The following is a 13,350-nucleotide window of genomic DNA, read 5'->3' as shown; positions in this document are numbered from 1 at the left end:
GATAGACTAAACAGACGACAAACCATTGGCTGATAACTAGTTATTCTGCTGCTCTTATTTGGGTTTCCCTTCATTTCACTCCGTTCAAAGCAAAAAGGGGTCAGATACAGAGAGTGATGAACAACCTCTCCAATGAAGTCCTGAGAGAGCACCAAAGCAGCCATACATGCCAGCCCCTTCCCAAATTACTCCTTTATATTCTTCTATCTCTCTTCTTCCTTGGCCTTTTCGTCTCCCTCTTCATTCTCGTTGTCGTACACAACGCTGCTTTCTTCCTTTCTCTGCTTTTCCTCTCTGCTTTAGTCTTTTCTTTCCTAGCCTGGAATACTTTTAACTGGAAGCATAATAAAGCTGCTATTTCTTTCTTCCTTCGCTCACTCCCTGACTCTGACCTTCGCTTTGCACGTGACGGACAGCTTGTTAAAATCATTGGGGTAAATTTTCTCTGCTCTCTTTTCTCTTCAATTTTTTATTTGTTATATTACTACATTTTATCAAATAATGTTTTGGGAATTTCTGTTCTTGAGAAGATTTTTGGTTTGTTAAGCACTTAGCTAGGTTTCGGCTGCGGGGATGTTGAAGGAAAGAAAAATGCTCGGCGAGAAAAGAAATGAGAGCCTAAATCGGTGTCTTCTGGTTCATTTATTTCTTTATTTTATTTCTACCATCACGTATAGAAAGAAAAAAGTATTTAATTGGGAAGGAAAGAACATGAGTTTCTAATTTTTCTTGACGATTCAGCAGAGCAAACTGAAGTTATTTTTTGTTTGGGTACATTTTTTCTGTTTGGGTTCGTTGATAGTACTTCTATTCCTTGTGGGAAGTAAATGAACTTTGGGGCTCAAAAGAGTTGTTTTGCATTTCAATTTGAGCCAAACTATCAGTAAGGATTCTAGATGATATCCCCATGTATTTATATTTGATTGTGTAGCGATGGGTGAGTTTTCTTTTTCTAGTGAACAATATGAATCTTTTAGAATTTGTTTACATGTGAATCTATAAATTGGGTAAAAAGAGGAAACTTTGAAACTATAAGATTGGAGTCTATGATTATCAGTTTTGATCTTTTGGTTCCTTTCATTTTGATGTATAAATTGCTTGTTAAAAATAGTTACAAATTAAGATGCAGTTGCATTTACTTTAAGGAGCTAATTGATTACTTTGTTTGCTGTCTAGCATCTTTCCTTCTTGGAGAATTTTTCCTTGGATTAAGAAAACTTGATTTATTGTGTTTGTAGGAGGAGTTCCTTTTTTGAGTTAGAATAATAGCACTATCTCATCAGAGGCTATATTTATATGCTTATGAGTGCTAACTTAGAAACACAGCAGCTTTTTATAACTCAAGGGTTTTTTAACATCAAACAAGGCATGTCTTTTTACATACCTAAGAAGCAAAGATCTTAAAAATATTTCCAATCTTTTTAAAACAAAGAACTGCATCAGCTATCCATTGCTACTGGAGCAGTCAATCTCTTTGAACAAGGTAATTACAACTTAAGTGCAATGCGTACTGTGTTGAAAATTCAAAGTTATTGTATTAGATGTGCTTGGCATCGCTTTACTGTAGGAGAATGGATGTTTTATGTCTGTTGATCCAGTCTGGTCACCCAGGCATGTTTTTTTTTTAACAGATTATTCACTGTCACGAATTTTATTTTTTCTTTGCACTCATTTTCTATCCAATCTGTTCTTAACTTCCTTGGTTACATTCATATTCCATCAAGACAATGAACCATGTTTTATTGATTTGAACATTTCAGTTTGCCTCGTGTGGGAATGTGTCCCTTGAATCCTCATATGAAAAGGCTACAAGATGCATCTACACATCTACTCTTTTGTATGAATATGGTCAACTTGGCCTGAGGCCGGTGAATGTCAACAAATCGTGCTTCCAGTGGAGATTAGTGTACTGTGAGGTATTCTCTAGCATCTTTGAAGTATTTGTCAAACCTTCTTTAAGGATAGAATATGCTGTTAGAATTGTTTAATGTGCTATCCATTGTTTCCATGTTATTGGCTCTGATTGATGGCTGGTCCTTGAGAAAGCTTACCTTTAAAATTGGCCTTTATTTCTTAACACACTTAAAGACAATTGTTGGCTTTAGGCTTCAAGATTTTTCTATGGTTATATATGTTCCATAATGACCATCATCATGGTTTCTCATCCTTGCTTTTCATCACAATGGCACCTTGAATTCGAATATCCTCTTCATTTCATTTGACAATTGCAGTTGTCTTCCCTCTCTGCAGTTACAATGTCCAAATGCACCTGGCAAAGATACCAGCAGATATTTGCCTTTGTTTCTTTGTCCCAAAAAATAGTCTTTCTTAATCAGCAATTCCCCAAGGTTTTTTGTAGGAACTAATTTTCCTTGATTTCCAGTTTTCTCAAGTAACTCAATTTTTCATCCTAACTTTTCCTGTCTGCTGCACATTCAATCATTCTACTACTTTCAGCAAAATATTCTTTCTTGGGATGCTCAGCTTTTTTATGTAAAACAATAATCTCCACAAATGACTTCCTATGATTTCTGTGATCGTGTTCTTTCCTGCAATCTTTAAAAACAGATGGTAGTTTGACTTTAGAATAGGAGAAACGTTATAACTACTTCAAAGTTTGAAGTTGTTGGTTTTTGGGCTTTGTGCTGCACAGAGGTTCTCCACGGACTTCTATATTACTGATAGAAAGTCTGGCATGAGAGCTTTGGTAAAAGCTGGCTCTGGCTGTAAAGTTATTCCCCTGATCATTGAGAGCAAACTAGTCACTACCACAAGAGGAAACAGGGTTCTATCCACGAACCTGAGAAAATGGTTAAGGGAAAGAAACCTTCCTGCTGAAGCCCGTCTACTTTGTGTAAAAGAAGGGTAATCAAACTTATATGCGAACGCACCATTTAATTTCTAGCAGCTTTTGCATGATGTGTAAATTTATGTTTTGAGTTTTGCAGATATGTACAGGAAGGGGGCCCTGTGACTGTAATTGGAATGCTGCACAGAGATAACAATACAGTGATGATCCTTCAACCACCAGAGCTCATATCTACAGGATGTCTATGGCAAAGACTTTTTCTCCCTGTTGATGTTGATGGTCTGATTCTGGGAGTCCCAGATCAGGCTGGCCCCTTAACCAGCCCAAATCCAATGCCATGTCCTGAAAATTAATGGACCATTGAAAGAAAACAGGAATTGTTTAGGACTCACAAGAGATTTTGGCTAATGAACTCAATTTCCCATAGAATTCTCATAGGTAATAGTAATTTTACTTCATAAGTAGCTGTAACTATGGATTTTCCAGCAGGGTTATTTTTACCAGATACTGGGAACTGATAAATTCTAACAAAGTTTCACTTGCCCATAATCTATGTTTATCAATTATTATTTCCTGTCATTATGATTTGCCAAGTCTTGAAGATATTGCCTGGAGTAAGATCAAACCAGTATAGACTAATATAGGGTTATTCAAATTGTGGTGGAAAAACGAAAAGAGATAGAGAGCAGAACTGAACAGAGAAGTTGATGCAAACAAGGTTAAAAATATTCAAGATACTCAAATAGCATCAAAAAGTGATTTGGAGCAAATTTCAAATGATGTAAACACAAATAGAGTTCTAAACTTAAAAAGTTTCAGTAGAGCAATAACAAGATCAAAGGCAAAGAAGGTTAAAGAACTGATCCAAGTTTTCACTCAAAAACATGTGGATGATGGGCTGGGCAATTTTAAAAAGTTCAAATATGAGCTTTCTGAACAGCCCAAATTCGTAACTTTAATTGAGTTTAAATGATTTGGGATAATTTGAAATTATTTGAGTCTTATTGGTAATGGGTAAATAAGTCTTGTGTATGAGCTGGATTAGTTGAGTTGTTTTAAGTATTTTTGATTGTTTTATTTTAGTTTGAGTTAATTAAACCCATATAGTCAAGTGTAACTCATTTTGGGCTTAAGTCTTGTTTTAGTATTATTACAAGAATTAGCTCATTACTATATGGTGCCACAAACAATTAGTGGTGTTGGTTAAGAAGATTGGAGTTACAAGGAGTTACATAACAATTACATGTCTATAATTAAACTAGTTATTGTTGGAGTTACAATTGTAATTATCATATAATTAACCTAGTTATTGTGGGAGTTACAATTATAGTTATTGTATTGTAACTTATCATTGATTTATTTGGCTATAAATATCAAATGAACTCTTCTTTATGAACATCAAGAGTTATAATAAAATATTTAAGAATTGTGTTGAGAGCGTTTTAACTTTCTTTTCACTTTATGCACAAGGTGTTGATTTAGAATACAATTGTTATCACTTGTATTTCAATTGTTCTTGGTGCTTGTTTTGATTGGATTCAAGGGATATCATTTATTTTTCTTGGGTTTTATTTAACTTCTACCATTTGGGTGATTAAACAAATTTGCTTCCTTTTTACTTGAGATCTAAATTCTATTCTAAACTGATTGAATAGTTCTAAGGTTCAAGTAAGGGTCTTGGGATTCCGCATCATTTGGTATCAGAGCATTGGTTCACCAAGTAAATTAGTCTATCTTTATTTTATTGTTTTTATTTTCATTATTTCTTGCAAAAAAAAAAAAGAAAAAGAAAGAGACAAATATGCTTTCAGCAAAAAAAAAAAAATCAGATTAACCTAATTTGCTTAATTGTGCAAAACACACTTCAACTAATTCTACCTTGTGTAATTGAAACACCTGCTGTTATTTCTCTTTTATTTATCTCATATAACATTCAAATACATTTAAAATTTAAAATGGAAACTCGTTTCAAGGCTGTTTGTTTGGTTGAGATTGTTTGTATAATTTTTGGGGATATTTGGAAACAACTCACCTCAATTGAGTTTGTTTTCATCCAAAACTATTTGTTTCACTTAATTTGAGTGTTTTGGGTGATAATTTGTGGTTCTATTAGAGAATTACAAGTTTCGTGCATTAAATTTTAGATTCACCATTTTTTTTTCTTCTTGCATCTTTAGTTTTCATTTAATATTTCTGCTCATTTGCTTTTTATTACATCTTGAGGTAATAATATTGATTCGTTGTTGCCTAATTAACATAAAAATTATCATACACTTATTTATATATCAAGTGTGTGTTCTTCATTGTTTAGATTGTTCTAGTTTACTTCTAGAGTTGAATTCGTGTATCTTGTTTCTTTATGAATTCTTTTTTATTTCTAATTAAAATTGAGTACATAGTGATAATTAATTGTTGTTTGACATGACTCTTTTGTATAAAGTTATAAAAGATTGCTTGAGTGGTAAAAAGCAAGAGAGTGTGAGCTCAAAAGATGGTACAAGCCAAAATTGAGTGAAACGCGAGTGCCCACACTACGAGAGTAAACACGTGAGGGAGTGATTTGTGAGGTTGCAATCTATTTTGTTTGTCATTAAAATTTCATATTTGAAGATGGAGTTACAAGGGAGTGAAAGAATATCAAAAGATCAAGAATTCATCCTTAAAGCAATGCAACAATAATTTGAGAGGATTCAACTAGCTATTAGCAACATGAATGAGAAATTAGAAAAACAACAACGTGAGTTAAATTTTATGAGAGGGGAAGCTTCCCAAACCAATCCAAGGGCAAGAAGACTTCCAACACCAACTTTTGATGAAGAAGTGGAGGAAGAATTTGATGACCAAGCTACGTTGATCAATGAAGGTCGAAATTATGGTAGGGGTCGAAACGATCTTGATAAAAATATTGGGAGCATCAAAATGAAAATCATCGTTTCTAGGCAAGAATGATCCGAATGCTTATCTTGAATCGGAGCGCAAGTTGGAGCTTATTTTTGAGTGCAACAATTATTCGGAAGAGAAAAAGAAATAGCTTGCGGCCGTGGAGTTTGGAGAGTATGCCATTGTGTGGTGGGATCAACTCATCACAAGTAAAAGGAGAAATGGAGAGAGACTTATTTCCACTTGGACCGAAATGAAGGCTATCATGAGAAGGTGCTTTGTTCCTACTCACTACTATAGGGACTTACATCAAAAATTGTAAGGCCTTATACAAGGGAACAAAAGTGTAGAAGACTACTACAAAAAGATGGAGATAGCCATGATAAGGGCTAATATTGAAGAGGATAGGAAAGCTACTATGACAAGGTTCTTAAATGGCCTTAATAAAGACATAGCCAATATTGTAGAGCTTCAACATTATGTGAAAATTGATGATATGGTGCACATGGCTATAAAGATTGAAAGACAATTAAAGCGAAAGGGAAACACAAGGCAAGCCAACACTTATTCGGCCTAAAATTCCAATTGGAGGCCAAATTGGAGGGGAGATAACAAGGCTGTCCAATTCAAAAGAGATGAAAAAACTAAGCCAAAAGATGCTAATGATAATAAAAACAAAGGTATTTCTAACCCTAAAACACTTGATATCTCTATTCCTAGGAGTTTTGTCAAATTGCATCTCAATGCCCACATAAAAGGGTAATGGTGATGCGTGGTGATGGTGTTGAAACGGATGATGAGAGTGATGTGGAGGATGAAATGCCTCATTTGGAGGATTGTAGTGATGGGAAAACGCCTATGGAAGGTAGATTGTTGGTTTCTAGGCGTGTTTTGAATACACAAGTAAGGAATGATGATGAGGGGGTTAAGTTGCAAAGAGAGAATATTTTTTATTCTAGATGTCTAGTGAATGGAAAATTGTGTAGCATGATTATTGATAGAGATAGTTGTGTAAATGTGGCTAGTACATTGTTTGTTGATAAACTGAGTTGGAAACTACAAAACATCCTAAACCTTATAAACTGTAATGACTTAACAATAGTGGGGAGGTAAGAGTTAATAAGCAAGTGAGGGTGCTTTTTACTATTGGAAAGTATAGTGATGAGGTGACATGTGATGTAGTTCCATGCAAGCTAGTCATATTTTTTTGGGTAGACCATGGCAATGGGATAGGAGAGTGATGCATGATGGGTATCTCAATAGGTACATGGTAGAAAAAGAGGGCAAAAAGTATACTCTTCTTCCTTTAACCCCTAAAAAAGTTTTTGAAGACCAAATGCAACTTGAAAAGTCCCATGATGAACTCGCATAAAGAGAGGCCGAAAGAAAAAGAAAAGAAAAAGAAAAAGAGAAAAGAAAAGAGAGTGAGATAAAATTAGAGTGAAAAAATGAAGATCAAAAGGAAAAAGAAAGAGAGATGCATTCGACCATAGAAAAGAATGAGGGATAGAAAATGAGCTTTTATGCTAAAATGAAATATGTGAGAAAAGATTTATTTTCTAACAAGCCAATGATTGTACTCATGTACAAGGAAGCTTGTTTCTCAACTAACGAACTTGACCCTTCTTTGCCAAGTGTTGTGGTTGAAGTTTTGCAAGAATTTAGCAATGTCTTTCCCGATGATCTACCTCAAGGTTTACCACATTTGAGAGAGATTGAGCATCAAATTGACTTCATTCCCGGGGCTACCATACCAAATAGACCAGCTTATAGGAACAATCCCGAGGAGACCAAAGAGCTTCAAAGGCAAGTGGAGGAGCTTTTACAAAAGCGACACATTCGAGAAAGTTTAAGCCCATGCGCAGTACTCGTCTTATTAGTACCCAAAAAAGATAGTAGTTGGCGTATGTGTGTTGATTGTAGAGCTGTCAACAAAATAACAGTAAAATATCAACACCCAATACCTCAACTTAATGATATGTTAGATGAGTTGTATGGTGCTTGTGTATTTTCTAAAATTGATCTTAAAAGTGGTTATCACCAAATAAGAATGAAACCAGGAAATGAATGGAAAACTACTTTTAAAACAAAACAAGGGTTATATGAATGGTTGGTTATGCCATTTGGCTTAACTAATGCGCCAAGTACTTTCATGCGTTTAATGAACCATGTTTTACGTGAATTTATTGAAAAATTTGTGGTTGTCTACTTCGATGACATTCTTGTGTATAGTAAATCTATTGATGAGCATGTCATGCATTTGAGGCTAGTGTTTAACACATTGCGCAAATTTCAACTATATGCTAACATGAAGAAATGTACATTTTGCATTGATCGCATCGTTTTCTTAGGATATGTCGTGAGTGCAAAAGGAATCAAGATAGATAGTGAAAAGGTAAAGGCTATTCAAGAGTGGCTGACACCTAAAAGTGTAAGTGAGGTGCGTAGTTTTCATAGTTTGGTAAGTTTCTATAGGAGATTTGTGAAAGATTTTAGCACCATTGCTGCCCCTTTAACTGAAATCATGAAAAAAGATAAGGGGTTTGTTTGGAAAAAATGACAAGAACATGTATTTTCCTTATTGAAAGAAAAGTTATGTAATGTGCTTTTATTAAGATTGCTTAATTTTGATTCAACTTTTGAAATTGAATGTGATGCCTCTGGACTTGGGATAAATGTTGTTCTTATGCAGGATAAAAGGCTCATTGCTTACTTCAGTGAGAAACTCAATGGTGCACAATTGAATTATTCCACCTATGATAAAGAGTTTTATGATTTGGTAAAAGCATTAGAGACATGGCAACAGTATTTGTTACTAAAATAATTTGTGATTCACACCGATTATGAATCTTTGAGGCATTTGAAAGGGTAAGGCAAGTTTAATAAACGACATACAAAATGGGTAGAATTTATAAAGTCCTTCCTATATGTGATCCAATATAAGGAAGGAAAAGAAAATGTGGTAGCTAATGCGCTTTCAAGAAGGTACAGTCTTATCTCTACTCTTTCTACAAAGTTGTTGGGATTTGAGCATTTCAAAGAATTGTATGTGCATGATAGTGATTTTTCAAATGTTTATATAGCTTGTGAACATGTGGCATTTAAGACTTTATAGGCATGATAGTTTTCTATTTAAAAAGGGAAAATTATGTGTGCCTAATAGTTCTAATAGGGAGTTGCTTGTTCGTGAAGTACATAGTGGTGGTTTAATAGAATATTTTGAGATTGGCAAAACTTTGATCATTTTACATCAACATTTCGTTTGGCCTAATATGTGCAAATATGTTGAGAAAATTTTGCGCAGTGCATATCATGTAGGCAAGCTAAGTCTAGAGTTCAACCACATAGACTATATATGCCATTACCCATTCCTACACATTCTTATGTTGATATTTCTATTAATTTTTTGTTGGGTTTGCCTAGGACTAGAAAAAGTCGAGACTCAATATTTGTTGTTGTTGATCGTTTTTCCAAAATGGCACACTTTATACCATATCATAAAACAGATGATGCTACACACATAGTGGATTTATTTTTTCGCGAAGTTGTTAGAATGCATGACATTCCTAAAACCATTGTGTCCGATAGAGATGTTAAGTTTTTAAGCCACTTGTGGAAAGTTTTGTGGTCCAAACTTGGGACCAAACTTTTATTTTCTACTAATTCACATCCACAAACGGATGGTTAAACTGAAGTAGTAAATAGAACACTTGGTATATTATTACGTGCTTTAATTGGAAAGAATGTTAAAACTTGGGAAGATATGCTACAATTTGTTGAATTTGCTTATAATTGGAGTATACATTATTCTAATGGATTTTTTCCTTTTGAAATTGTGTATGATTTTAATCCCTTAACTCCACTTGATTTGCTGCCTATTCCTATAAGTGACATTTCTAATTTGGATGGACATAAGAAAGCAAAAATGGTTAAAGCAATTCATGAAAAAGTAAGGCAGAACATTAAAAAGGAAAATGAACAAGTAGCATCCCATGTCAATAAAAGAAGGCGCAAGATTTTATTTGAACCTGGAGATTGGGTGTGGGTTCATATGCGCAAAGAATAATTTCCATCAAAACGGAAATCTAAGTTGGATGCTCGTGGGGATGGTCCATTTCAAATCATAGCTAAAATTAATGAAAATGCACTACAAAGTGGACCTACTAGGTGAGTATAGTATTTCGGCTATATTTAACATATCTTATTTATCCACTTTTGAAATTGATGCAGGAATTGATTCGATGACGAACCCTTTTGAGGGGAGGGGGGATGATGCAAATAAGACTAAAAACACTCAAGATACTCAAAGAGTATCAAAAGGTGACTTAGAACAAATTTCAAATGACGTAAATACAAATAGAGTTCCAAACCTGAAAAGTTTCAACGGACCAGTAATAAGATCAAAGGCAAAGAAGTTTAAAGAGTTGCTTCAAGTTTTCACTCAAAAACATGTGGATGATTGGCTGACCAATTGTGGAAAGTTCAAATATGAGCTTTTTGAACAGCCTAAATTCGTAACTTTATTTGGGTTTAAATGATCTGGGATAATTTGGGATTGTTTGAGTTTTATTGGTAATGGGTGAATAAGACTTGTGTATGAGTTGGATTAGTTGAGTTGTTTTAAGTATTTTGGATTGTTTTATTTTAGTTTGAGTTAATTAAGCCCATATAGTCAAGTGTAACTCATTTTGGGCTTAAGTCTTGTCTTAGTGTTATTACAAAAATGAATCCATAATTATATGGTGCCACAAACAATTAGTGATGTTGGTTAAAGAGATTGGAGTTACAATGAGTTACATAATAATTACATGCCTATAATTAGTCTAGTTATTGTTGGAGTTACAATTGTAATTATCATATAATTAGCATAGTTATTGTGGGAGTTACAATTATAGTTATTGTATTGTAACTTATCATTGATTTCTTTGACTATAAATACCAAAAGAACTCTTCTTTGTGAATATTAAGAGTTGTAATCAAATATTTCATAATTGTGTTGAGAGTATTTTGGCTTTTTTTTCACTTTATGCACAAGGTGTTGATTTGGAATACAATTGTTATCACTTGTATTTCAATTTTGATTTCCTATTTCAATTATTCTCGATGTTTGTTTGGATTGGGTTCAAATGATATCATTTATCTTTTTTGGGTTCTATTTAACTTTTACCATTTGGGTGATTGAACAAATTTGCTTTCTTTTTACTTGAGATCTAAATTTTGTTCTAAACTGATTGAAGAGTTCTAAAGTTCAAGTAAGGGTCTTGGGGTTCTGCATCAGAAGTTAATTGAAGACCATCCAGCAACAATTGAAACTCAGTTTATCACATTAAAATATTCTTACAACTTTTTTTTTTAATGTTTATATGTAAAAATAGATTTCTGAAATAACATTTTTTATTGCTATAATTATATAAAAAATAATTATAGTTTTTGATAAATTAAACAAAGTTTTTCAATAATGACCCAAGTTTTTCAAGAGTTGGTCGGGCTTAAATAAAAATGGCCCAAGTTCGTATTTTAGTTTTATGTAAATGTATCAGAAGTGGGCCTATAAATTATTTTATTGTATATTGAAAAAAAGATTCGTAACACCAAAAATAAGTTTGAGTGAATCATGCATCAACCATCATCATCATGTATTTTATTTATCTTAATTTGTTCAATTTTAATTTAATGGTTAAGGATGTATGTGTGTGTTTATATATATATATATATATATATATGGTGGTTAATGTGTGTTTGATTATGAAGTAATTGTTATATAAAATCCAAATTGGAATTGTTTAGTAAAATTTTGAGTTTAGTATTAAAATTGATGCCTAATTGTACCAATCAATAAATTTCGTTTTCAATATTATTTCATATTGACTTTTCAGTCAACACTAACCTCCTGTAATTTCTACTTCTTTAATTATAAAAATCACTAAATTAATTTTTTCTTAATTATTATATAATTAATCTTATAGTCACTGCAGAACACCACCAATAAACAACCTCACTGCTCTTTCCAAAACGGACCATATATATACATTTATTTATTTATTTTATACAGAAATCAACAACCGATAATTATCTCCTTTTTTTTTTTTTTTTTTTTTTTTTTCCGGAAAAAATAAACAAAGTATAAAATATGGTGTTTTTATCTTTTTATTTTTTTAAATTGAAAAATAATATGTTGATATTGATTATAAGTATATATAAAATTTTACATATTATTTATTTAAATTTGAAAACATAAAATAAAATTAGGTTAATAATTATGCGTATATTATGTAGAGATAAAATTTTAAATATTATCTGCTAAAATTTTAAAATTAAAAATAAAATTTAATTTTTAATTTACTATTAATCATAAGCTCTCTAATTTTTAAATATTAAAAATAATTTTAATGATATATGTAATAATTATTTATTTAAAATTTTTGAATTTAAAAAGATAATTTAATATTTAATAAATTATAATTTATTAATTTTAAAAATTATAATTCGCGTATAAATTGAGATAGTGACCGATTAATATTATAATTATACAAATATATATATTCAATAGACTAGATTATACAAAATTTAGAAAAAGTAATATAAAAGTTTAATTTCTTGAGAATACAAGAGGCGGCTGTATGGTATAGAGTGAGAAACCCAACTAATGGAGTTGGTAGGCTTCGCCATAAACAAATATAGAACGAAGAAGAAGAGAATTATAATAGAAAATTAGAAAACAATATCACGGAAACTACACATGCAGACACACACACACATATACATACATAATCACACCCATCAAAAATTTTGTACCAGTTGATACTATCGAGGAAAATGTTAGCTAAAAGACGAAACAATGTGTAAAATGACAAATGTTTTTACTCAAATAACTAAATACTAATTATTTTCTACTCTACTCTAAATAACATAATTAAAAAACTATTCACCCTCCGCATCTGAATAAGATAACTAAAAAACTACCAAAAATTTAATAACATAAACATGCAAAAATAAGAAATAATAATTTTTTTTTCTTGGTAACCCTTAAAACTGAACCTCCTTGTTATTCAGTTTGCGTGTGAAGCTCTTTAAAAACAAGATTCTCCGGAGAACAAACTCACATTAACCTTCTCAAATTTTTCTTCACTTATCATTGTCGAGATCTCTCAAAAAATAGTATGCCAAATCTATATGTTTACTTTAATGTAGCATAGAGTATTTAGAGAGCTTATAGTTGTTACCATGATCATGAAAAACTGTAGTGCCTCCTTTTTGCTTGAAGTGTAGTTCTTTAAGAAATTTTCTCAACCAAAGAGCATAGTAAGCATAAGCTAGTGCAGTAACAAATTATGTTTTGGTGATACCCATTGCTTTTTAAGTGACCATGAAATATACCCAGCAGACTCTGTATCCATCGTAAAAACATAACCTGATATCTATAAAATCATTATTAGTAAATTCAAATAAATTTAACGTCTTTTTTTTCACATATCAATTTAAAATCTTTAGTATCTTACAAGTATCGAAAATTCTCTTGACTGCAAATAAATGCATCTTTGTTTTTGATTCTCCATATATATGTTTATTAGAATCAAAATGCATTATGTTTGGTCTTGTTGTATTTAGATACAATTTGCTTGTAAAGTGTGTTGTCCACTTTCTTTCCTCAATGGTCCTTG

The 13,350-nt window shown here is 32.1% G+C and overlaps 1 protein-coding gene across 2 annotated transcripts; it reads left to right on the top strand.

Annotated features, from left to right (window-relative positions):
* LOC110824934 (protein SHOU4-like) lies at window positions 1-3,358 on the top strand. Of its 2 annotated transcripts, XM_088220248.1 has the most exons (5): window positions 1-434; window positions 548-636; window positions 1,761-1,916; window positions 2,654-2,865; window positions 2,949-3,358. In XM_088220248.1, exons 2-5 carry the CDS (start codon window positions 574-576, stop codon window positions 3,160-3,162), a joined length of 645 nt encoding a protein of 214 aa, XP_088076374.1. In that variant the 5' UTR covers window positions 1-434; window positions 548-573; the 3' UTR covers window positions 3,163-3,358. The 2 variants fall into 2 exon arrangements, with proteins under 2 accessions (XP_088076374.1, XP_088076373.1); XM_088220247.1 differs by lacking the exon at window positions 548-636 and having other exon boundaries at window positions 2-434.
* The last annotated feature ends 9,992 nt before the right edge of the window (window positions 3,359-13,350 follow it).

The sequence above is a fragment of the Carica papaya genome, chromosome 5 (assembly GCF_054855325.1).
Source record: "Carica papaya isolate Zhongbai chromosome 5, ASM5485532v1, whole genome shotgun sequence".
NCBI classification, from domain to species: domain Eukaryota; kingdom Viridiplantae; phylum Streptophyta; class Magnoliopsida; order Brassicales; family Caricaceae; genus Carica; species Carica papaya.
This window is presented reverse-complemented; position numbering and strand designations above follow the sequence as displayed.

Excerpts from the sequence above, each read along its gene's own strand:
- LOC110824934 (XM_088220247.1), top strand. The coding sequence starts at position 117 with ATGAACAACCTCTCCAATGAAGTCCTGAGAGAGCACCAAAGCAGCCAT. Across the intron at positions 1,917-2,653 it reads GGAGATTAGTGTACTGTGAG|AGGTTCTCCACGGACTTCTA; the intron begins GTATTCTCTAGC and ends TGTGCTGCACAG. Across the intron at positions 2,866-2,948 it reads CTACTTTGTGTAAAAGAAGG|ATATGTACAGGAAGGGGGCC; the intron begins GTAATCAAACTT and ends TGAGTTTTGCAG.